The sequence below is a fragment of the Epinephelus lanceolatus genome, chromosome 9, assembly GCF_041903045.1.
Source record: "Epinephelus lanceolatus isolate andai-2023 chromosome 9, ASM4190304v1, whole genome shotgun sequence".
Taxonomy (NCBI): domain Eukaryota; kingdom Metazoa; phylum Chordata; class Actinopteri; order Perciformes; family Serranidae; genus Epinephelus; species Epinephelus lanceolatus.
This window is the reverse complement of record NC_135742.1, coordinates 25,440,683-25,465,984: the sequence shown is the minus strand read 5'-3', so window position 1 is coordinate 25,465,984 and position 25,302 is coordinate 25,440,683. Positions and strand designations below refer to the sequence as shown.

Here is a 25,302-nt window from a genome sequence, read left to right as displayed (position 1 = left end):
TTTACTTTAATGACAGGACAGTTGCAGGCTTGGGAGGGGGAGAGAGAGGGGGGACAACATGCAGCAAAGGGCCATGGGCCAAAGTTTAACTAATGGCCACTGTGGCAAGGATACTGCCTTCATACATGGGTACCTGCTTTTCCCACCGAGCTACAGGGCACCCCAAGCTTTAGTTTATTTCAACCTGGACCCTGTTTTTCTATATTCCAAATTTTTTTTTTTTTTTTTGTCAAAGTGACCCATAGGAATTTAGATATTGGTCCAGTAGGCTATTGAGCAAGAACACTGCAGCAAAATAGGTTACAATCAAGTCTAATCCTTCAGGGCACAGTCAGTGTATGTCCACAAAAGTCCTTGTTTTTTTGCCACTGACAGGTTTAGTTGTTATTATTTGTGTGTTCAAAAATAAAATGTTTTTCATTACCTTTTACTTGATTCAGTCTGTTTGTTATTGTGTCCATCCATCCATCCATCCATCCATTTTCATTCACTTATCCAGGGCCAGTTTGTGGGGGCAGCAGGCCAAGCACAGCACCCCAGATGTCCCTCTCCCCAGCAACACTTTCCAGCTCCTCCTGGAGGACCCATTTCTAGGCCACGTGAGATGTGTAATTCCTCCAGTGTGTTCTGGGTCTACCACAGGGCCTCCTACCAGTGGGACGTGTGGAACGGGAGGCTTCCTGATCAGATGCCCGAACCACCTCAACTGACCCCTTTCATTGCAACACTGAGCTCCCTCCTTATCCTTACTCTCTAAGGCTGAGCCTTGACACCCTTTCGGTCACTACCCAGGGCTCATGACCATAGGTAAGGGTTGGGATGCAGATGGACCAGTAAATTGAAAGCTTCACCTTCCAGCTCAGGGTTAGGGTTAGGGCTATGCTCAGGGTTAGGGTTAGCCCCATTCTCGGATCCCATTGGCTGTATTCAGTGTCTGACTTCAGGCAGACAGCGATACAGCCTCTGGGGGCAGACCCCCGATTTTTTGTCATTCCGGTTTGATTTGGGCAGAGTAGGCAAATTCCTTTTTTTTTTTTTTTTTTAAAGATATTTTTTGGGGCTTTTAGCCTTTAATGTATAGGGAAGTCAAGTGTGAAAGGGGGAGAGAGAGAGGGAGTGACATGCAGCAAAGGGCCACAGGCTAGAGTCAAACCTGGGCCGCTGCGGCAACAGCCTTGTACATGGGGCGCCTGCTCTACCACTAAGCCACTGACGCCCCAGAGTAGGCGAATTTCTGTTTCTGACTTCTGTTTATATATAAGTAAATATGCTGAACCATTGCAATGGATTCAGAGTTTGCAGTGACGCCAATTATGATCCGCCTCGTTAGTTCACCGCATGGGGCATTTAACCTGGCAACAACTGCAGCCGGCTCAAACATGCTTGGTCAATATCACACGGACTACAAACAGCCCACAACCGGAAACCAGGGCTCTTCCGTTCTTCTTCCAGAGGCAAAATCTCCAGGGTTTGCCTACAGACTCTTCATTCATTGAATGTAGAGTCTGTATAGAGACTAGGGTTAGCCCTAACCCTCCAAAGCAGCACCTGCATCACTGCAGATGCTGCACCAAACCACCGATCCATCTCACACTCCATTCTAACTTCACTTGTAAATAAGACCCCAACATACTTGAGCTCCCTCACTTGAGGCAGTTACTCTCTCCCAAGTTTCATTGTTAAAAGTCTTGTGAGTTGAGTTGTTGTAGGAAGACAATGACAAACAGACCAGATTGAGCAAAAGGTACAGAAAATGTTTTATGTTTCTGTAAGATCCTTTCCATAATGTTGTCAGACACTAATTATAACAATCTGTGCCTGTCAGTGGCAAAAAAAAAAGCACTTTTAGTGGACATACAGAATGTTGATGCACTGTATAAATTAATGGATATTTTTTTTATACTGATAATACACCTTGGAGTCAGATCAATGTCTTGAATTGTGTGGCAATGTCCCCTCCCCCATTCATCCCATTTTACATGAACGCAGCAGAAGTCAATTTTTGCAGTACATGACATTGTTGTATATAGACGATCTTCGGAGGCTTTCCTCCTTCCTGGGCGGAGCTTAAGTCGTCGTCGTCGTCGTCGTCCCCCCCCCCCCCCCCTGCACATGTTTACTATTCAGAGCAGAGGGGGTAGCGGAAGATAGTAGGGGGGCTGGACTGGTGGTTGGTAGTGGTGACATTTCCTTCTGCTGCTGCATGTTTTAACCGTTAAACCAGTAACAGCGGTGGTGCCCACAGTAAGAGTTCTCGGAGGACACAACCAGCCGGTGAAAAATGCAGTTTAATTAAAGAAAGTTGCTTAAAGTTATGAAGACTAACCAGTGGTGTGGGAGCTAACTGGTTAGCCTGGTGCAGCAATAACAACAACGACTGAGCAGTGTTGTCCCTCATCTGCAGTGGTGAGTGTAAACTGTGTTTTTACAGCAAAATACCGCTTTTAAAAGTTTATTTTAGTCATTTACACCTGATGCTCATCGCTGTGACACAAGTGGACTTCATGTTGGATCTCATGAGGCAGGTGCATTTTCCTGATGGGTCGATTAGGGTCAGCATGTATGCAGCTGATCACACTATAACTACCTTTGCCCTGTTTTTATTATTTAATGGAACAGTTAAGTGTTAAATAAAATTATCAGTAGTGGGAGTGACTGTACTCATGTTTCCTGAGGAAAAATGAAAGTGTTTTAAAAAAAAAAAAAAAAGATACATGCAATAAAAAAAGTGATTATTTATTTGTTTATTTATATTTTTACTGATATTAATTATTCATTATTATCTATTTATCTATTCGTATTATTATTATTATTATCATTATTGTTGTTGTTAATAATAGTAATAATATTAATAAATTAATTGATTACCCTTGTTTGCTAAAGATATACTCTTGAATACTGTGCCTAATTTTGTAAGTGACGGCTCAGCCATCCCTTCATTTCTGTCAAAGTCAAAGTGGCTCCAGAGGAGAAATGCCTCCTTGTGTCTGTCATCAAATGCCTCTTTTGCATTTTACAGACTCAAGCTGACACGAGAAAGCCATACTGTCTCACACAGATTTCATATTAATATACCCTTTTTCATTTTATGTATTTGGATGCCTTTAAACGCTCATTAATGCTGTTTGTATGGATGGTTGTGCCTCCTCCTCCTCCTCCTCACTATTCATTCCCTTGGTGCTGACCTTTACCCCATATGAAGCACTTGGCTCTCATGGCAGCTGTCACAGACACGCTGTTTATGGGACACTGGCTGGGAAACGGAGCCTGCGAGGCCTTGCTGGCACAGTTAAACTGCACAGCTACCTTAATTCATTGATTTATCGGGCTTAAAGGGTGGAGCTGGTATGAAAAGGACCCTTTCTACTTGTTTTGTGTACGTCTTTCAAAGTTGAGTCTCACCTATAGATCCTATCTCAAATTACCCAGCATGCCCCTGACCTGAGAGGGCTTTTGACCTCCTATCACTGCAGGAGAAATGTCCTAAGACTAGAATAGTACACAGACAGCAATGCTACAGAGCTTTTCTTTATGTCCTTTTGACAGAGGACTGAATGTCTCTTACTTATTGTGCAACTGATACTGCTTATTTGAGGCTGATAGATTATACATTGGCACAAACAACAACAAACATTTATGAGAAGGATCCCTTAAATAGAGTGGTTATGGAAATTTGATAAAGATGTGTACTGAGTGACACATTTTACTGTTGAAAAATCAACTTTAGATTTATTAGTCAGTAAATCTTAGGTACGTGTGTGATTAATCGACTAGTCGAGTGAACGCTGCTGCTTTCACTGACCAGCACCAGGAATACTAGTCAGTTAAACTTATAATTAAACTATTATTACATTATATGATTGCGTTCACCCAGTGAAAATGTTGTTATAATCATCAGGCATGTTTCCTGAAGATTTATTTTCCGAGAGAATATTGTTTTCATTAAATGTTGTAACTATTATTAAGTGAGTTGTCGTCATGTTTTGTAGGATAATATGAAATGTTTGTAACACATAGTGCAAAATGACACAGATTTCAGCAGTTTTTTTAAGTAGGATTTGGTTATTGAAAAATGTGATTAATGATTTCAAATGGCTCTTTTAATATAAACATTTTTTTTCTGGACAGTGTCTACCTTCATACATTAAATTGATGAAGTCCTGACTGTTTTGATACTTTTAGAATTGTTGACTAGTCTCAGTTTCAAATTCTGTTTAAACATCAGGGAAATTAGCTGTTAGGTTCATCCCTAATCAATACTGCATTTTAATGCTACAACAGCTATTATGATGATGGGGTGACAGATTTCCCATGATGAGCTATTTAAGCTGGCTCACTTATGATGTGTAGATGTTACTGTTATCTGTTGTATGACTCATAATGTCCTCTCTGCTCTTGTTGCAGGCTCAGGAGAATGTCTGTGAATGCTCCCATTTGCAGTTTTGGGAATTATCCTATGGATATCGTTGCTACTGTGGAGGATTAATAAGAAGACGGCAGCGATGCCCGTGAAAGGAGAGGAATCCTCTTCTGGCTGTGGTCTGCCTGCAGCAAAGAAGGATGTGCCTGCTACAAAATCCTCTCATCCAGGCAAACATTCTCAGTCAACAGCTCCTGCTACCTCAACACACAATGAGGATAACACTACTAAGGCCGCCAGTGCCTCTGCGTCTGGTCCTGAATTTAATGCAGTGGACACTGAGGCTCTGCAGGCGTCCTCTGAGGTAAAGTCAGGAAAGCCATCACTGCAAAAGACACCCCAGAGACCTTCAAAAGCACCAATGCTCAGCTCGGGGCCTGAGGGGAGGGAACGCCTCAAGTTCATTCTTGGAGCATCGGAGGATAACTCTTCAGACGAGGAACCTCTGGTCACCAAACCTCCAAGTGGTGCATCTCAAACACAGACCTCCACCCAGAAATCCACTCCCCCGCGGGCGTCCTCCGCAGCGTCACACTCCAGCTCCTCAAGCATTAAGTAAGACTTCGTTTTCTGTTTAAGTGAATTTAATGTTAGCAGCTCAGGGTCTGGTACGTTTTTATCACTCCATCATGTGACCACACACAGGTGAAAAGCCTGGGGTGGAACTCTGACATACAGTTCAAATATTAGTCTGAAGAACTCATAAATACTGGGTTAGTTTTGAGATAAAGCATTTTCTCAAAATGTGTGGGTAAAACACGTGGCCACACTGATGTGCCGTTATGCTCCTACAGCTCCACAGTCTGTATCTTATCACCTGACCGCGGGGAGCTGACCTGTGTTATTGTCGCATGCCAAACACCCCCGGCTCTATTATTGGAACAAGAGCCCTGACCAAATGACTTTGAAAGCTGTGGTGTGACTCTAGGTCACAACACAGCAAACAAAAACACATTCAAATCCTCCATTAAAATGTTTATTTTTAACTTTAATTTTAATAGTCTGCATAGTGGAGAGTTATTTTTACACCCAGCGATGATATATGATATGAATCATATCATATGATTGTGGGTCGGAGGGGTTGTTTGGTGTACCCACCTATATGAACTTAACATACTTAGTTGGACTGACCTATCCAAATGGATAAAGCTATGTGTGCTAGCAGGACTTATGGGAAACATCATGGAGGGGTGAAAGGTAAGAGACTTTTCTCTACAGCACATTGAATCATCTTCCTGCAGTGTGAAGGAAAAGTTTTACAGCAGGAGGAGATGCACTTTTTAAAAATATTTGATGGAAACTAACTTTATTTGTGAAGTTAGTTTCAGCCTTTCCATGCCCAAAAGCCTGGATACTAGTTGCTTTCTTTCATAAATGAAGCATAACGAACACTTCAGTCCTGGTGGCAGCCTTGTCTCTTTGCATATTTAAAAGATACAGCCTGTGATCTGTCACAAGGGATCTGCTGATAATTTTGCTGCAGATGTGGGAGGGGAGAAGGGAGGAGGCACATGAGAGGAGGGATTTTGGGGAGGTTTCTTTGTTTTGGTCTCTCAAATCTAGTTTCACTGCCAAAGAGCAGCAAATTAGGCCCCATAATGGGGGAAAATGACTGTCAGGGTCTCAACTTGTTCCCATATATACCCTTCCAAAGGTAAGCGCTATTAAAAGCTGGATACCGGTCTTTGTAATTTGATACTTTAGCTGCAGTGTTTACAGTGTAGACGTCAACACATGCCTTATGGTACAGCTGCAGAAATAATGAGAACATGCACATTACTTTGCACAGAAGTAGAATAAACACTGTAGGAACTTCTACAGACATGTTTGTGAAAAGGGAGAATCACACGTGTGGCCACGGTGTTGTTACATAACTGTGCAGAGCTTGTCTTGGCAAATGTAAGAATGAGGAAATTAAAAAAAAACTCCAACCCTTTGGAGGAGGGAAGTGTCGGACAGACCAGGAAAACTCTGCCCTTATAAAGCACTACAGTAATGAGCTAACCCATTCTACTTGTACTTATTCCCTAAGTCGTGACTGTAAATAGAAACCCATTGTTTGTTCAGTAAAGTGAATGAACCCCTGCCTGTTGTCCTGGAAAAAGATCCCAAAGTGGATCAGAAGTGTGTGACACCGGGTTGGAAGAGGTTATCAAAAAAACAGCTCAGCAACAGAGTGCAACCGGTATATCCTGCGTGAACAGTACAGTGAGTGAAGTTTAAAGTTCACAGCAGCTCAGACAAACTTCACAACATAGTTCACTGATGCAACACAGGCGTTTCTCAATGATATCTTAACATGGGGAAGACTTCCATAAAGCCACTTGTGGTGCAGTTGCAACGTGACTTTGGAATGAACAAGGTACGAGACAGCTGATAATCATGGTACGTGAAATTATCCACAGTTACTGCAGTATTTATTCATATTGTGTATTGAAATACACGAAGAAGTTTCTTTGCTTCTGTTGTCTTAATGTGAACAGTGTTTAAAATGTGTCTTATCCTGTGTTTAAGTACTGTGTAATAAGAAACTAATTTACTGTGTGTAAATTGTTAAATATATATTAAGTATTTCGAACTGTGAAATCAATTTTACTGCTTTTGCCTTTTTAATCTTGCAAGAATCTGCAGTCAAACAATAAACCACATGAGATGATCCACTTTTATAACATCAAATTGTAGCTTGTGATGCTAAAACCAAACTCGCCAACTGCTTCAGCTGCTTTAATATGTGATTAGATGACTACATTGACTTTGACAGCCAGACAGCTCTGTGGCTCCTGTCATTGATCACACGTTATTGATTGTTAGAGGAAGGAAAGACCTGCAGACTATTAATGAATATTTATTATCACTACTTCATGAATATAATTAGTAGTAGTGAGTCCCACATATATGAAAATAATCTCAAATTAAATCTGAGTTTTGGTTTCACAATGTTGATCACAAATAATCAGACAGCTACTGTATAGACTGATAATGAGTATGGAGCAAGATTGAATCTCTTGTTTCTGTCAGCATACTAACTAAATTGCTACCAGGTGTCACTAAACCTCACATGGCTAGTACATTTTAAATGTTTTTGAATATGTGTTTCATCCATTGTTAGTGTTGCTGTAATGGTTGGAAACAGCCTTGCACACCTGACAGGGCTAAAGGTACAGTCTGTATGAATGCATCGGGCTGACAACACATTTACCCTTTTATTGTCCCTGATAATCACTGTACATCTGATAAAAAAAAGGACACCGGGAGCGATAGCGTGGGCTTGTTTTCTGCAGCAAATATTTTTTTTTAGATTGCGCTCTTTCCATGGGTTGTTTTCTATGAAGAGCAGTTGTTAAGTTATGTCATTTTGAAGATAAGGTCAGAAATAAATGGGCTGTTGAGGGGAGAGACTGAACTTTGACTTGATTTTCAGTGCTGTTGCTCTCTTATTGTTCTTATTATGTGGTTTGTTCACAGCCCCCGACTCACACTGTTAGGGAGCTGTTTATCACCACAGCTGCAGAGGAGGACTGTAGTCTGTTGTTTTTGTTTACCTGCTGACATGAAGGATGATATGCAGCCTGCAGCTCCCTGGATTATTTAACATATGTTTGAGCTGTAATACAGGACAGAATACATCTCTGTAATTGAGATTTGCTGTGTTATTGGAAAAGACATCTAACTAACCACAAGCTCTCTGCTGTAGGCCTAGCATGTCTGGTCTTCACTTGGTGAAAAAAGGACGTGAACACAGAAAGATGGATCTGCAGAGGGACTTCACCGTGGCCTCTCCTGCTGAGTTTGTCACCAGATTTGGTGGCAACCGTGTAATTGAAAAAGTAAGTATGAAAGTCCATCCTGTATTTTTGAAACTCTACTTTTTCTTTCTTTATTTGGTTTCACAACATTCACACATTCATCTTTAGTTAGGTACTTTTACAGAGCAAACCATTCTTTTTGCAGATTTTTGCAATTTAGTATTAAAACACAAACATAGAACATGGGGTGTTTTTCCATTTAAGATAAATTAATAGAAATAAAAAAATTAGGAAGTCGAATAAACAAATTCAAACAAATGAAGGGCGTTTTGGGGAAACTGACATTTTCTTCCTCAAGCTTGAGTTCCTGAAGCCTCATTGAGAAGGAAATTACTTCCACAACAACAATTTGATAAACATTATCATCCCAGTTGTCTGCAGATGGGGTGTCTGGCTTAAGCCATTTCTTTGTAATTGCTTCTTTAGCAGCTACACTCAGTGCTCTAAATCAGTATTTTGTTTCAATATTTGTATGTGAAAAGTAAAAGACCAAACAGGAGTACATCCCATAACTTTCATCCCAAATATAATCACCAATTCTGTATAAATCTCTTGCCAAAAAGCATTTACTGTTGGTCAGGCAAAAACAAGTGGTAGTGGTGCCACAATTCCTCCACAGCAGCTGGACGAGCCTCAGTGGTGAGACTTCTGAGCAGGTGTAATAAAATACCTACTAAGACTCTTCCAGCTGAATGCTCTTAGTACAGTCAAGCTTGATATCCTCCATTAAAAATGACAATATTTTGTTAAGATCTGGGATATAACTATTAGTTTCCCTCCCCCATTTTTTTAATGCAGGTGGTTCTTACTATTTTAACCTGCTCAAGTTCCCTGTATAGACTTGAAATTACTTGAATCTGTACTTTTCCTTGCTTTAGGAGAGACACTACAGGTAAATTGGGCAAAACCAGTGGTGTAGTGGAGGGTATACGCAGGTATACGGGGTATACCCACATCTTTTTATGGCCATTTACAGCATACCCACCTATCAGGCCAAAAGCCATTAGACTATATAGCAGAGTATGCCCACTTCTTCCTCTGTAACCTACCCATCTACCAAGTAGTACATCCCCCTCATCAGCTACCACTACACCACTGGGCAAAACCATTACTTAATAGATTTCACCATGAAACTTCCCCAGTTGATCACTTACATTAAGACAATTTTTCTTATATTGCAAACCTCCTAAAGCTGTGTGTTTTAAATATGCAAATAAGGCGGTATCTAAATAAATATGCTCTAAATTGCATACATTTACAGAACAGAAATCTGAACATTGGATAAAGTCAGGTTCATTTACACATCAGAGTCAAAGGACTTTACAGGGGGAATTTTGGATATCTCTTTGTATCTATCATATATATATATATATATATATATATATATATATAAATCAGAAAACTCTCAAAAGCCATAAAAAAATAAATTTTTGTCATGTTTGTCGGAATGAAATGTCATATAAATAAATAAGGCAGTGCATGATATATTAACAAACCCTTCAGTAAAAACCTTCAGAATATAGATAGGATATAAAACTGAAAAGTTTGGTGTGTGTAAGTGCTACTGAAGTGGAGATATTTGGCTCAGACAATGAGAAAAACATTAATTTTGAGAACATCAATAAAACATGACAGCTGAATAGGGTAAACATTTTAACTAATAGATATCACACTGAAACTTCCCAAGTTGATTTCTTACATTAACTCATTTTTTTCTGTGTTACATGTATGCAAATGAGGCATTATCTAATTAAAAATGCACTTTTTGCATACATTTCCAGAACAGAAATCTAGTCTGAAAGAAGACGTGAAGCAAAATGACTATGACTGTTTTCATTGCAGCGTTTCTGTCTTTGTTAAGGCTACACATGCTGTCTCTGTTTCTGTTACAGGTGCTGATCGCTAACAACGGCATAGCTGCAGTCAAATGTATGCGTTCTATCCGTCGCTGGTCCTACGAAATGTTTCGCAATGAAAGGACCATCCGTTTTGTCGTCATGGTAACCCCTGAAGACTTGAAAGCTAATGCAGGTCAGTGTGAACTTCATACTTTTTATTACCCAGCAGTTATCTTGTTGAGTCAGCTGTGTTGTAGAGAGGGACTCCTTGAATGCCTGCACTGAATAATTAATTGTCAGAATTAATTATCGCTTGTTATATGTTGCTGTTTTCCTTCACAGAATACATTAAAATGGCAGACCATTATGTGCCTGTACCCGGTGGGCCCAACAATAACAACTACGCCAATGTAGAGCTGATAGTGGACATTGCTAAAAGAATCCCAGTGCAGGTACTCTCCTTCATTGTTTATCTGAGCAACACTGCTCTGTCTGGCCTCTGAATTAAACCTTCTCTTGTTTGACCTTTTCTCTCTGTCGTGATAAATCATTACCTGTCTGTGTGTATCACCATCAACAGGCTGTGTGGGCTGGTTGGGGTCATGCCTCAGAAAATCCCAAACTGCCTGAGCTGCTGGACAAAGCAGGAATATCATTCTTAGGTGAGAATGTTCATTGTTTATTTTATCTCGTTTATTCACACCTGTGTCGGATTTCATTGTGAAGTGATGTATTTTCTCTCAGGGCCATCCAGTAAGGCCATGTGGGCCCTCGGGGACAAGGTGGCTTCTTCCATTGTGGCTCAGAGTGCTGACATTCCCACTCTACCATGGAGTGGATCAGGTGAGGGTTTAGCATCCACGTTGTAGACTTTGTAGCTTCTTTGCAGCAATATCCATATCTGAAGTCTATTGTCATGGCCACATATGAGTCTGGACACACAAAGATGTGAACTGTAACTGCAACTTGACTGGTGACTGTGTGTGTGTGTACAGTATGTAGTGTACAGGATAGGTAAAATACAGAGGACAATGTTTCAATGTGTGTCAATGTCTGAGTACTGAGAAATGAAACTCATATGCTGTTTGTGCTTCTGTTTAAACAGCACTGTGTCAGGGGTTGACTCAGATTCTGAGTCTATTATCTGAGCTTGTATGGAGGTCTATAATTTATCCATGATGAGAAACATTTTCATAAGCTGCTATTATGTCACAAAAAGTGCTTAGATAGGACATTGTTCAACCAAAGCCCTCTGGACTACATTATGATAATGCTTTTATCAGCAAATAACAATACAAACAACAATGCTGTAGAATAATTGAACCCCTAAAAATTAATGCCTTTTATTAAATCAAAAGACGTGTTGCAGCGCTTAGCTGAGAACGAAAAGGTTTGGCAGAGTCCTTGAGTCATGTTTGAGCACCGTTAATTACTATGGAAGCTCAGGGGCCCAAAAAGTTGAATTTGTGAGCCTTAATGTATAGTAACACAAGCTGTACTCTGTGATGTGGTTAATGTTTAAGTTCATATTTATATTCATTTAAATGCCCATTGCAGTGTTTGTTTTAATGTTCTATCCCTGTGTTTCATGGTGCTCCAGGTCTGAGAGTGGGCTGGGATGAGGAGGACCAAATGCTGGGCAATGTAATCAGCGTTCCTTCAGAGATGTACACAAAAGGCTGTGTTCTCGATGTAGATGACGGGCTGGCAGTAAGCATATATAGGAAATTCATCATAATAATATCTTCACATTTGCTTCTTTTTCCCCCAGAATGAGTCCTCTCAGGGAAGTGTATTTTGCTAAGTTATGTTCTGTTTGGTGTTTTCTTTGCAGGGCGCTGAGAGGATTGGTTATCCAGTTGTTATCAAGGCCTCTGAGGGTGGAGGTGGGAAGGGTATCCGGAAAGTAGAAAGTTCTGAGGATTTCCCAAGTCTGTTTAGACAGGTTTGTGTTATTACATTTTATAGTGTCACCCCCCCAAAGGGTTGTTTGTATATCAGTTACTGACCCTGTGTTACGTTGAATTAGTGAAGAAACTTTGTTTTTCTCGCATGTGTCCACACTAAATGAAGAATCCAAAAATGGATAAAATTCTTGATGAATTGAAGTCATAGGGGGCCACGTTTAACAACAGTAAAACTATATCAATCATCCATTACAAACTCTAACACACATTGTGCAGTATAATTCAAATCTCATTTATCTAGTCCTATGCACAGTAATTCCCAAACAGAAGGCCCTTTCTGACAGGAAGCTGAACTGAAAGTGAAATGTATCTGTACTCTGTTTAAAGTCAGACTTTATCGACAGAAACAGTCATTTTAACTCATTGAACATGTAAGTTGCTGGTCTACCACTGCCTCCATCCGTTAGTTTATTTGTGTTATTGTGACTTTGGTGTTTTAAAGGATTAGTTTGGATTCAGCAAAGTCACACAACACAAATAAACTAACTGATCGAGGCAGTGGTGGACCAGCAGCTCCCGTGTTCAGCGAGGTAAAATTACTGCATTTGTTAATGGAGTCTGGCTTTAAAGAGAGCATAGACAAATTTCACTTTTAGTTCAGTTCCCTGTTGGAAAGGGCTGTGTGTTTGGGAACTACTGAGTATAGACCAGATAAATGAGACTGGGATTATGACTTCAATTCATCAAGAATTTTCTCAATTTTTGGATTCTTCGTTCACCATAGAAGCAGGTGAAAAAGTATTGTGAGTGAAGTATTCCTATAATGCTTGATTTCTTTGTTATTTAGACCCCATTTTATACAGTTACATTTTAAGTGTAACTCATGCAGCTAAAATGTTTGTTTTTTGATTGCAGGTTCAGACGGAGGTACCCGGCTCGCCTATCTTCATCATGCAGCTGGCTCAGCATGCGAGACACCTTGAGGTCCAGATACTGGCTGATGAGTATGGAAACGCCATCTCTCTTTTTGGACGAGACTGCTCCATCCAGAGAAGGCACCAGAAGATCATAGAGGAGGCTCCTGCCACTATAGCTCCTCCCTCAACATTCGAGCAAATGGAGCGGGTCAGTTTACGTCACTGCATGTATTCATTTTTCCTCCCTTGTTAAATAAGCTTCTCTGGTTGAGACTTGACATCTTGTCTCCTCCTTCTGGTCCAGTATGCTGTGCGATTGGCCAAGATGGTGGGCTATGTGAGTGCAGGTACTGTGGAATATCTCTTCTCTGAAGATGGAAGTTTCCATTTCCTGGAGCTGAATCCTCGCTTGCAGGTGGAACATCCCTGTACAGAGATGATTGGAGATGTAAACCTGCCAGCTGCTCAGCTTCAGGTGAAAGAAGAAGAAAAATTAATACAAAATACAAATAACACTATTGCCAGAGATCCAACCCTTTCAGTGTTTCTTCTCTGATAGATTGCGATGGGGATCCCTCTTCATAGAATAAAGGACATCCGCTTACTTTACGGAGAAGCTCCGTGGGGTGACACCGTCATTAACTTTGAGTCTCCAGAGTGTATGCCAAGTCCAAGAGGGCACGTCATAGCTGCTCGCATCACAAGTGAGAACCCTGATGAGGTAGAGCTCAGTTTCATCACATTCAAAATCACACTGTTTTGTTCCACTGTTTTGAATTTGCACCACTGACATGACGTCCTTGTGCTCTCTCTCAGGGGTTCAAGCCGAGTTCTGGCACTGTGCAGGAGCTGAACTTCCGCAGCAGTAAAAACGTCTGGGGTTATTTCAGCGTGGGGGCGACTGGGGGCCTGCATGAATTTGCAGACTCCCAGTTTGGACACTGTTTCTCCTGGGGCGAGAACCGCGAAGAAGCCATTTCGTAAGACTCTTCTTTTGTTGTCTTTATGATGCAGTGATATCTGATCTTTAGTAATTAAAGACTACCAGGTGTCTGCTCCAAGTCAACAGCCAGTTATGTAATGTCTGGCCTAATGCTGTAACTGTCCATGATGTAATAAAACAATGTGGAAAATGCAATGACCTGCCAATCAAAATTAAAGTCCTAGGAGGCAGTTGTGTACTTCTGCAACTAATGCTTTAGAGCAAATCCTGGTGGACTTCTTTCACAATGCAAAATGTATAATATAATCAGTAGGTGATTTGAGGGGGAATCACCATCCCACTTCTTAGCAAAATAACCAAAATGCCTCTCACTTGTTAACCTGCCATCCCTATCAATTCCCCTGGCATTTAACCAATAAATTATTGACAATTATAAAATTTTGATAGAGAGTCTCTATTTTAAACAGCACAGCATTTCCAGCACTAATTTGGCAGACCAGGAAACAGACCAGTAGCTTGCATTAAAAAGTCATATGTGATGCTACTAAGCTAACAAATGTGTGCATTCCAGTAAGCATTGCAACTTGATTGAGTGAGATATACACACACACACAGGAAAGGCGAGACGAGAGACAGCAGTCTAAGAAATGAGAGTCAGAGAAAAGTAATTTGGCGTGTTGAAAACAGAGCTTCAATCAAGAATGGGCAGACTCTTACATGTTCATTCATTCTTTCCACTCCCCCTGATAAATGTTAACAAACCGCTTACTGAATGTACTAATACATGATGTTAAAACATAAGAAATTAAAAATCACATAGGATACATGTGTTTATTGGGTGTCATATTTCATGTGCCTTAGGAACATGGTGGTGGCTATGAAGGAGCTGAGCATCAGAGGTGACTTCAGGACTACAGTTGAATACCTCATTAAGTTACTGGAGACAGAAAGCTTCAGAAATAATGACATCGACACTGGCTGGCTGGATCATCTCATTGCAGAGAAAGTGCAGGTTGGTGACTGAAGACGTTGTGCTGTAAATCAGTACTTGACTGGGTACTCGGTCACTGAATTTGTGTGTAGTTTCTTTGTGTCATGAAGCCACATGCTCTTTTTACTAAGGATGAAATGGTGACCGGTTTTACAATAAACCACGGTAAAATTCCCTGTCGTATAGTACTATGGCTTCAGATTTTACTTATCACTAAAACTGTGTTTGATTGCTGTGCTTTGAAATACTCATGGCACATACTGTTCAGCATCAACTAAAGTTAGCAACACTCACCCGTCAACAGTGCACATAAAAATATAAAACATGGTGAAGTTGTTTCAGTGTGTGTGTGTCAGTACTTTTGTGTTTTCAACACATTTATTGATACCATGATATCACTGATACCCATTCATTTTGCTCACTCTAATAGTGATACAAAATTTTCATACTGTTTCATATCCACCACCTACAGGCGGAGAGACCAGATACCATGCTGGGTATTGTTTGTGGGGCTTTGCATGTTGCTGATGCTAGTTTCCGAAAGAGCATGTCTGACTTCCTACATTCACTGGAGAGGTCAGTAGATGCATTATACTTTTATTATGAACTTCTCACTAGAATTCTTAGTGTATCTTTATATAATTGACTAAAAAACGACTGCGTCTACAGAGGCCAGGTACTTCCTGCAGCCAGTCTCCTCAACTCTGTCAGCGTGGACTTAATATATGAAGGAGTCAAGTATTGCCTTAAGGTACCTGCTTATTCCCTTCACTTGTTCCCTGTTTGACTTTTAACTTTTTCAATCAATAAGTGATCTCTTCTGCTGCCTCAAGGTTGCTCGCCAGTCCCCAACAACTTATGTCATCATGATGAACGGCTCCAATGTTGAGATAGATGTCCACAGGCTGAGTGACGGTGGCCTCCTGCTGTCCTATAACGGCAGCAGCCACACCACCTACATGAAGGAGGAAGTGGACAGGTAAGAGCTCTTGAATCTGTAAATCTGGATTAATTTGTTTGTTAGTTTTACTTATTTTTTTCTGAATTACTTTATCCACACAGCTACCGCATCACTGTTGGCAACAAGACCTGTGTATTTGAGAAGGAGAAGGATCCCACAGTGCTGAGGTCGCCCTCTGCTGGTAAACTGCTGCAGTACCTGATTGATGATGCGGGCCATATTTGTGCAGGAGAGACCTTTGCAGAGATTGAGGTGAGTGTGACAGATTTTGGTAGAAATTTATTCCAGAGACATGTTGTCAATGACCGCTGGTCCTGTAGCAACTGAAAGCAGGTGTCTTTCTTGTGTGCATACCTTCATAATTTTTAGAGGACGCTCTAAAAATGAAAATTTGAATTCCTACCCACTGGATGGAGATTTAGACTGCCAAAGGCCTGATCCAACAGGCTCAATAATTCCCATTTAACTACTACGGACTGAAGATATTCTACTGTAGGTTTCCTGTTGTCACTTGATGTATTCATGTTTTTTTTTTTATGTTTTTGCTCCTGAGTATGTGTGCCTATGTCTCTGTGTGTTCTCTAATTTTTGTCTGGCGGCAAGACAAATTTCCCCTCAGGGACAACAAAGCTGAAGCTGACTGGCTGTTTGCACTATGGTTTCAGGTGATGAAGATGGTGATGACATTGAGTGTGCAGCAGTCAGGTTGCGTCCACTTTATAAAGAGACCTGGAGCTGTTCTGGAGCCTGGCTGCGTGATGGCACGTATGGCCCTGGATGACCCCAGCAGTATACTTCGGGTAAATTAATGAAAATGGAATACTTATAGACAGCGCATGAATTGTTCTCTTAATTGTGCCTTATCATTTATACCAACAGTATTCTGATGTTCAAGCCATTTTGGGTTGAGTATGTCAAGATTTACTCATTAAAATGGTATATTGAAAGTGTTAAGTGTTGGTTGTTTAAAGGGACAGTTCACCCCATAATCAAAATACATATTTTTCCTCTTACCTTATGGTTTGGTGTGAGTTGCTGAGTGTTGGAGATATCAGCCGTAGAGATGTCTGCCTTCTCTTGAATATAATTTAACTAGATGGCACTCAGCTTGTGGTGCTCAAAGTGCCAAATAAAAACATTTGAAAAACTCAACAGCAATGTCTCTTTCCAGAAATCATGTCCTGGTTACTCAAGATAATCTTCACACTTTGTTTTGAACAGTTTAATGTAGAAACTATTTTCTTTCTACTGAACTTCCTTCTGTGCAATGAAGCATGCAACTACTCATGGACGAGAGGTTCGTACTCATGACAGCACAAGATGTATACATTAACGGCGTCCTCCTCAGCTGAGGCGTAACATTAGCTAGCTCAGTCAGTGTTGTACTCAAGACCAAGATCAGACCAGTGCTAATCCCACACGCCTACGATAAAATATGAAAAATGCAAACCATAGGCACTCCTCAAACTGATCTGAAAGATCCATATTCCCATAAAAACACCCTGATAACAGATCTCTTTTTTCTTTTTCAGAGATTAATTTTATGTATCAGAATTTTCCTTGTTTTCTATGAGCAAACACAAACAAACACTAAACAGCTGACATCTACTTAACCACTTTTATTTAACACTCCTTTTTCGCACAGGCAATTTAGTGATATCCCCACAGCTGTGGTCTTTACTGGTCTTCAAATAAAATTCTGAGTCCTCTTTGTCAGAGATCGAGAAAAGAAGTAAAAATGTGGTTGAGTTCGAGACAAGACTGAGACCTTCAGAAAAGAAAGTGAAGAGGTGCAAGGTGAGCGAGCAGTAGATGCATGTTTTTTTCTGTGCGTTGATATGGTTGGCAGGTGTAGTTCAGTAGAAAGAAAACAGTTCCTACATGAAACTGCTCACAACAAGGTCTGTGGATTATCTTGCATAACCAGGTCATGATTTACAGGAAAAGACATTGCTTTTGAGAATTTCAAATGTATTTTTTGGCACTTTGAGCACCACATGCAACACAATACCCTTGGCAACTCACACCAAAACAATCTAGACTGATAAATAACACTACAGGTAAGGGGAAAAATATGTATTTTTGATTTTGGGGTGATTGATTTCTGTGTACCATGTTTTAATTTTTTGATTTGTTCTTCTCTGCTTTCACCTCCTGTCATAGGTGGAGCTTAACACAGCCATACTGCCACCCCAGCAACCACTGCCCATTGTTGGGGAAAAGCTTCACCAGGTGTTTCACTGTGTGCTGGAAAACTTGGTTAAAGTCATGGACGGCTACTGCCTCGAAGAGCCCTTTTTCAGCAGCAAGGTACACAGCAGGCTTCCTGCCACAACAGAGAATTATATCAACAGTTCAATGAATTATATGTGTGCGTGTTCACATCTGCAGCTGAAACAGTGGGTGGCTACACTGATGAAGACCTTAAGGGACCCCTCGCTGCCACTGTTGGAACTCCAGGAGATCATGACGAGTGTGGCAGGTCGCATTCCTCCCAGCGTGGAGAAAGATATCCGTAAAGTCATGGCCCAGTACGCGAGCAACATCACATCTGTCCTCTGCCAGTTCCCGAGCCAAAGGGTGAGAGATGCATACTGCTGGTTTCAGGTGTGCATGTTCTTTCAATATAAATGATCACTCTTGTCAATATAATCAAATGTTTCTCTTTGTTAATTCCAGATCGCAAATATCCTAGACAGCCATGCAGCAACCCTGCAGAGGAAGGCTGATCGAGAGGTGTTCTTCATGAACACTCAGAGTATTGTTCAGTTGGTACAGAGGTCAGTCTTTTCCCTTTTTTGTCAGATGCAGATTGACTAGCAGTAATACTAGGAATGGAATGGAATATTGCATTGATTGACACATTGTCTGGTCCAGGTACCGCAGTGGAATCCGTGGTTACATGAAGTCTGTGGTTCTCGATCTGCTGAAGCGATACCTGCAAGTAGAGATGCAGTTTCAGCAAGGTGACATTGATGCACTAAACTCTAGATGAGGCATTTCCCTCAAGAGCTGTGGTTTGTTTGTCACAGCTAACATCATTTTACTCTCGTTCTCACCAACAGCTCACTATGACAAGTGTGTTATCCACCTGAGAGAGCAGCACAAACCTGACATGAGTCCTGTACTGGACTACATCTTCTCTCATGCACAGGTCTCCAAGAAGAACATCCTAGTCACAATGCTCATAGTAAGGCATTCATCAACCTCAACACTGGCATGTGTGATTCAAACAGTCTTAGTGAATGTTTTAGTGAATGACACTTTGTACTCTGTGTAGGACCAACTGTGTGGAAGGGATCCCACGCTAGCAGATGAGCTGATGGCCATTCTGAATGAGCTCACGCAGCTGAGCAAGATGGAGAACTCGAAGGTGGCCTTGAGAGCCAGACAGGTAACATCTAAGACTGCCTGTTACGTGTCAGTTAAACACTATTGTATCTGAATATATTTAATCAAGGTAATCTGGCAGAGAGAATAAGTTCGGGTCAAGATATATATATTTTTTGTGACCATCAGTTTTGTTCAGAAGCCCTGAGAGACAGTGAGAGAGAGAGTCTGGTGATCCATTTTCTAAGTCCGATATAAATTGGTTTCCTTCCTGTATTTGTCACATAAAAACGGGTGGAAAAAGGTTTTGCCAGGTAAAAAAATATTTCACTATCTTCAAGAACATAGTTGTTAGATATAATCAGTGTTGGCCAGTAAGGCGTTATAGTAATAATATTATTTTTACCAGTAACAAGTTTTGTAATGAATTACTAATAAGATTTCAGTAATAAGATTACAGTTCCCCCCAAAATAAATAACTCGTTACACGCTTACTTTTGTTGTCACCCCCCACTGATTTGAAATTCAATGATGAATCACATCCTTGAATTCATTTTCGTGATTATCGTGCATGTAAGTCACAAAGCAGCAAGCTAGCTCGGAAGATGAAAACGTTTACATTCAGTGGCTGTAAATATTCCCATGACTTTGATTTTGTTGGACAGAAAGATGTCAAGAACATTGTTGTTCTAGATAGTGGTACTAAGACTTTTACCACCATGAAAAACAGGACCTTAAATCTCCTAAAACATTTGCTACAACAGACAGGACAAAAACATGAACCAAAACTGATCCAAAAATTTTAATGGAACCTTTTCACCTGCTTTAAAGTCATAAACACAGGAGAGAAAACAGTTTAGATCAGACTTAGGAGATGGATGACTAGAATTTTCCTATTCACTTCCCCTCAGGGCTTCCATAGTCATGTCTAAAATGCCTAAAATGTCAGGAAATAAGGCACCCTTTTTTTTTACAATCAGGTTATTTCATATATATAGACATGATATTATGTTAACAAATGTGTCACAGGTCTTGATTGCCTCCCATTTACCATCATACGAACTGAGACACAACCAGGTGGAGTCCATCTTTCTGTCAGCCATCGACATGTACGGCCACCAGTTTTGTCCAGAAAACTTGAAGGTTAGCCTTTTGTGGAGAAATTTCATTATAATCATCGTTTTTTAACTGCTGTAATATTGAATGAATTTTTTTTTTCTTTGGCACAGAAACTCATTCTCTCTGAAACTTCCATTTTTGATGTTTTGCCCAATTTCTTCTATCACACCAATCAAGTTGTCTGCATGGCTGCTTTGGAGGTATGGTCAGTAGATTTGCACCTTCTTTCTCATGCATTTCTATTCCATAATTAGCAATAATCACTTGTTCTGGTTTTCACTTTTAGGTGTATGTGCGCAGAGCTTACATCGCCTATGAGCTGAATAGCATCCAGCATCATCAGCTGCAGGATGGAACATGTGCCGTAGACTTCCAGTTTATGCTGCCAACATCACATCCGAACAGGTAACAGGTTTCCTTCACTAAGCTCCGCTGAGAAGAAATAACACATTGTTACTTGAATTACTGTTTAATCACCACCACTTCCAGAATTGTACAGGTATTGCCTCAAGACAGTAATGTTGGCTGTCATGTTGTCTTCCACTGATCGAGCAGGATTTCCTCAAACCAAATAAAAATGTTTTCATAGAAAAATACCTCATTTTGTGGCTGTTTCTGAACAAATCCAGGCTTTACGAAACATCCTTTAAGTTTCTCCCAGCCTTCACTAGTCTTCTTTATGACATTGATCTTATAGATCAATAAGCATAACTCTATAAAATAGATATCCTGTACCCAGTGGTGCAGGTGGAGAGCCTATAAGCTGCTGCTGTAACTGCTTATGGCTAACACTGAATGCAGAATGCTTTTACCCACTGAACATTAATGTGATTGTGCACCATGTCTTGTTAAGTGCTTTAATCTAATTATAACACCTTGAGGTAGAGTTTGATCATCCACTGCTGATATTCACATGTCAATCATCTGATTTCAGAGGGAGCAACCCTACTCTGAACAGGTAGTGTACAGCTCCTCCCAACCAGCCAAACCACCTGATCATGTGCATGTCTTACAGCAACGCATGCAGAATGCACTGTGTTGCTTCTTTCCTTCTGTCCTATGAAACCAGAAATATCTGCCGCAGGACTCCTCTAACAAGTCCTTCTTAATTCACTTTTTAGCTGAGCTTCTCTATACATTCACGATACACTTACCAGCCACTTTATTAGGCACACCTTGCAATTATTGTGTTGGACCCCCCTTTTGCTTTCAGAACTGCCTTAATTCTTCGTGGCATAGACTCAACAAGGAGCTGGAAACATTCCTCAGAGGTTTTGGTACAGTGAACTCATTGTCATGTTCAAGAAACCAGTTTGAGATGATTTGAGCTTTGTGACATGGTGCGTTATCCTGCTGGAAGTAGCCATCAGAAGATGGGTACACTGTGGTCATAAAGGGACGGACACGGTCAGCAGCAATACTCAGGTAGGCTGTGGTGTTTAAACCATGCTCAGTTGGTACTAAGGGGCCCAAAGTGTGCCAAGAAAATATCCCCCACACCATTACACCATCACCAGCAGTCTGAACCGCTGATACAAGGCAGGGTGGATCCATGCTTTCATGTTGTTTACACCAAATTCTGACCCTACCATCTGCAGAAATCAAGACTTATCAGACCAAGTTTTTCCAATCTTCTATTGTCCAATTTTGGTAAGCTTGTGCAAAGTGTGTGGCATTCTGCTGCTGTAGCCCATCTGCTTCATGGTTTGACATACCTTGGTTGTAACAAGTGGTTATGTTACTATTACTGCTGTCTGTCTATCACCTTGAACCAGTCCGGCCATTCTCCTCTGACCTCTGACCTCAACAAGGCATTTTCACCCAGAGAACTGCCGCTCACTTTCTCGGACCATCCTTTGTAAACCCCAGAGATGGTTGTGCGTAAAAATCCCAGTAGATCAGCACTTTGTGAAATACTCAGACCAGCTTGCCTGGCACCAACAACCATGCCACATTCAAAGTCACTTAAATCACCTTTCTTCCCCATTCTGAAGCTCGGTTTGAACTTCAGCAGGTCATATTGACCATGTCTACATGCCTAAATGCATTGAGTTGCTGCACTGTGATTGGCTGATTAGCAGTTGAACAGGTGTACCTAATAAAGTGGCAGGTGAGTGTATGTTTGCTTCTCTGAATCTGCAAAGCAATACTGAGCTTTTTAAGTGGTACATTATTAATTCCATGTTCCTCCTAAAAACCTCAAGCCTGGGATTTTGTTGACTGCTACCAAACGGGGAGCCTGTATTCTCCAGCATCAAACTTTGACTCCTGATTTGCTCTCAATTAGATATGGTAATTGCTCTTGATAACAACAATTCATAATCACTTTAGAATTCAGTACGTTAAATGTACCTGCCAACTCTATGTAATTATAATTGGATATGAGGGTGATCATACCTGCTTTTGTCACATAAATGAGAACATCCAGACTTGCTTTAATTGCTCTTTGTACAATATTTGTACTCCTGGCTGTTTAGTGTTTTTCGCTAAAGCATACCTCTCTATGTAATCATGCAGTGGTTCTGTCTCTCTGTCACTGTCTGTGTATGTCTCTTTTTCAGGGTTCCTGTGCCAGTCAGTGGATCGAGCCCTTTTAAAATGAGGCGGCCGAGCAGTGACCTCTGCCTGGAGGGAACGTTGTCTCCACCCTGCCAGCGAATGGGAGCCATGGTGGCTTTCCAGTGTTTTGACGACTTTAAAAGGTCACTTTTAACTGAATGATAATATTCATTTTCCCTTCTATTTATTTATGATAAAGGTATGTAGCTCAAAGTGAAAGCAAGTTATCACATTCTGATGTGTTTCTGTTTGTTTTTCAGGGATTTTGATGAAGTTCTCTCCAGTTTTGCAGAACTACTCTTGGAGTGTGCTCCGTACTCAGACTCTTGCTCCAGTCTCTATGAGGAGGACAATTTCAAGGTGAGCGCTGTGGGTGTTTAAGAGTCCCTGGTTCATCAATAAAAAGGCTGTTTTCATCTGTATGTCAATGGCCACCAATTTCTCCTCCATCCCCTACAGAACACGAGGGAGAACCCAATCCACATCATCAATGTGTCCATAAAAACAGCAGACACAGAAGATGACGACGCCTTGGTTACAGCCTTCACTGCTTTCACCCAGTTAAAGGTCAGATAGCCTCTTAACACATGACTGATGTGAGATATTGTTTCAGTTTTTTTGTGATATTGAAAATGGTGATGTGTTGTTTTGGGTTTTTTTTACAGAGAGCTGTCCTCTTTGAGTATGGAATCAGGAGAATCACATTTTTGATTGCACAGAAGGTAATTCAACACCAGTCTCAGCAAGTTCACTATTTTTATTGGGCCAGCTTTATAATTTGTATATATTCATATATACTATTATTTTAGTGCTGCATATGGCATAAATGGTTCTTGACTCTTTGCAGTTGTTGACCAACAAGTTCGACTTTCTGTCAAAGATGATAGATAAATGCACACAACTTACCCATTACTGTGCTAAAATTGGCAGCTGATTCATTGATGAATGGTGTGAAGACGCAAATAAGTGAATAATGTTCATATTTAATACTTAAAATTATTATTTTTTCCGTTCTATATGATGTTACCTCCATTACATTTATAATTCTGCTTGGCTTCTCTTTTAATAAAAACTGAATGCAGTATCTAACATGATAATGTAGATTAACCAACAATCCTGCACAGTATACCTTTAAGCTACAGGTAACACAGTGTAGTGTGGCAATTCATACTATTTTAGACTAAAATATGATGAAGTTCCTGCCTCACTGTAGCCACACTAATGTTGTTAGTATAGCAGCTTTGGACAAGTACACATTTACTCTGAAAATCCCCCTGCATTGTATCTGATTATTATTATTATTTTGACATATCCTTTCAACAGAGAGAATTCCCCAAGTTCTTCACTTTCAGAGCCAGAGATGGGGTACGTTTTTCCTGATAGAACTTAATAAGAACCTGTAATTGTAGAACTGCTAATTAGATTGCAGTTAGTTAATGAGTTGATATGCTACCTCTCCAATCTGTGCCTGTCCCCAGTTCCATGAGGATCGTATTTACCGTAATCTGGAGCCAGCCTTAGCGTTCCAACTGGAGCTCAACCGCATGAGGAACTTTGACCTGACAGCCGTTCCCTGTGCCAACCACAAGATGCACCTGTACCTGGGTGCTGCTCGTGTTCAGGAGGGCGCTGAAGTCACAGACTACCGCTTCTTCATCCGAGCTATTATCCGCCACTCAGACCTCATTACAAAGGTAAGTTCAGCTCATTGATTCTTAAAAATAACATCATTGGTAATTGTTATGTATTTTTCATAGAAATGTTTTTTCCCAAGATGAAAGGCTTATGGTTAAAGAAATCTTTGTAACACTCTTTTTGTATACGACAGGAAGCCTCATTTGAATACCTTCAAAATGAGGGAGAGCGTCTTCTGTTGGAAGCCATGGATGAGCTGGAGGTTGCCTTCAGTAACACCTCTGTTCGCACAGACTGCAACCACATCTTCCTCAACTTTGTCCCCACTGTCATTATGGATCCCTCTAAAGTTAGTGGACATTATGTATATGCCATCATAGTTCTGTATTACAAGTGTTAATATCTTTTACTTTGGTCTTTTAACATCCTTTTCCTCTTCTTGGGACGGTCAGATAGAGGAGTCTGTTCGCTCCATGGTGATGCGCTACGGCAGCCGGCTTTGGAAGCTGCGGGTCCTGCAGGCTGAGTTGAAGATCAACATCCGTCTGACTCCAACTGGGAATGCCATTCCCATCCGCCTGTTTCTCACTAATGAGTCTGGCTATTACTTGGACATCAGCCTGTACAAGGAGGTCACTAACCCAAATTCTGGACAGGTAAGGACAGTGCACTGAGGTGCTTCGTGCACTTTGTGAAATGCAATGTGAACCAAAATATGTGGTCCCTGGCAAAAGGTTTTGTTTTGTGAGGGTGTCGCATTTTCATGGTCAAATGAATCACTCATTTCTAGGGTTGTCATGGTTTCAATTCTAATGTAGCCTATCTTTTTAAAGATGAATTTGAAAATGTAAATGACAGTTATGCAGTTGGGCATGA

General features: G+C 40.7%; 1 protein-coding gene across 4 annotated transcripts in view; it reads left to right on the top strand.

The window, feature by feature from the left end:
• Nucleotides 1–2,133: 2,133 nt before the first annotated feature.
• The window catches only part of acacb (acetyl-CoA carboxylase beta), a 29,955-nt gene continuing 6,786 nt past the window's right edge, over nucleotides 2,134–25,302 (top strand). Inside the window, exons 1-37 of one of the 4 annotated variants that reach the window (XM_033620096.2) lie at nucleotides 2,134–2,406; nucleotides 4,405–4,975; nucleotides 8,115–8,247; nucleotides 10,119–10,257; nucleotides 10,407–10,516; nucleotides 10,645–10,726; nucleotides 10,809–10,907; nucleotides 11,665–11,774; nucleotides 11,899–12,009; nucleotides 12,887–13,096; nucleotides 13,193–13,363; nucleotides 13,448–13,609; nucleotides 13,705–13,868; nucleotides 14,693–14,843; nucleotides 15,295–15,398; nucleotides 15,492–15,573; nucleotides 15,656–15,801; nucleotides 15,885–16,035; nucleotides 16,449–16,583; nucleotides 17,947–18,093; nucleotides 18,175–18,363; nucleotides 18,463–18,563; nucleotides 18,661–18,749; nucleotides 18,849–18,973; nucleotides 19,064–19,177; nucleotides 20,143–20,256; nucleotides 20,343–20,432; nucleotides 20,519–20,637; nucleotides 21,167–21,190; nucleotides 22,794–22,934; nucleotides 23,052–23,151; nucleotides 23,251–23,358; nucleotides 23,457–23,513; nucleotides 24,115–24,156; nucleotides 24,270–24,485; nucleotides 24,620–24,775; nucleotides 24,879–25,082. In XM_033620096.2, coding sequence (XP_033475987.2) covers nucleotides 4,425–4,975; nucleotides 8,115–8,247; nucleotides 10,119–10,257; nucleotides 10,407–10,516; nucleotides 10,645–10,726; nucleotides 10,809–10,907; nucleotides 11,665–11,774; nucleotides 11,899–12,009; nucleotides 12,887–13,096; nucleotides 13,193–13,363; nucleotides 13,448–13,609; nucleotides 13,705–13,868; nucleotides 14,693–14,843; nucleotides 15,295–15,398; nucleotides 15,492–15,573; nucleotides 15,656–15,801; nucleotides 15,885–16,035; nucleotides 16,449–16,583; nucleotides 17,947–18,093; nucleotides 18,175–18,363; nucleotides 18,463–18,563; nucleotides 18,661–18,749; nucleotides 18,849–18,973; nucleotides 19,064–19,177; nucleotides 20,143–20,256; nucleotides 20,343–20,432; nucleotides 20,519–20,637; nucleotides 21,167–21,190; nucleotides 22,794–22,934; nucleotides 23,052–23,151; nucleotides 23,251–23,358; nucleotides 23,457–23,513; nucleotides 24,115–24,156; nucleotides 24,270–24,485; nucleotides 24,620–24,775; nucleotides 24,879–25,082 — 4,947 coding nt within the window. In that variant the 5' untranslated portion in view covers nucleotides 2,134–2,406; nucleotides 4,405–4,424. Of the gene's footprint in view, nucleotides 2,407–4,404; nucleotides 4,976–5,953; nucleotides 6,075–6,561; nucleotides 6,806–8,114; nucleotides 8,248–10,118; nucleotides 10,258–10,406; nucleotides 10,517–10,644; nucleotides 10,727–10,808; nucleotides 10,908–11,664; nucleotides 11,775–11,898; nucleotides 12,010–12,886; nucleotides 13,097–13,192; nucleotides 13,364–13,447; nucleotides 13,610–13,704; nucleotides 13,869–14,692; nucleotides 14,844–15,294; nucleotides 15,399–15,491; nucleotides 15,574–15,655; nucleotides 15,802–15,884; nucleotides 16,036–16,448; nucleotides 16,584–17,946; nucleotides 18,094–18,174; nucleotides 18,364–18,462; nucleotides 18,564–18,660; nucleotides 18,750–18,848; nucleotides 18,974–19,063; nucleotides 19,178–20,142; nucleotides 20,257–20,342; nucleotides 20,433–20,518; nucleotides 20,638–21,166; nucleotides 21,191–22,793; nucleotides 22,935–23,051; nucleotides 23,152–23,250; nucleotides 23,359–23,456; nucleotides 23,514–24,114; nucleotides 24,157–24,269; nucleotides 24,486–24,619; nucleotides 24,776–24,878; nucleotides 25,083–25,302 lie in introns of those variants that run through there. The other 3 variants (XM_033620097.2, XM_033620098.2, XM_033620100.2) reach the window with 3 other exon arrangements.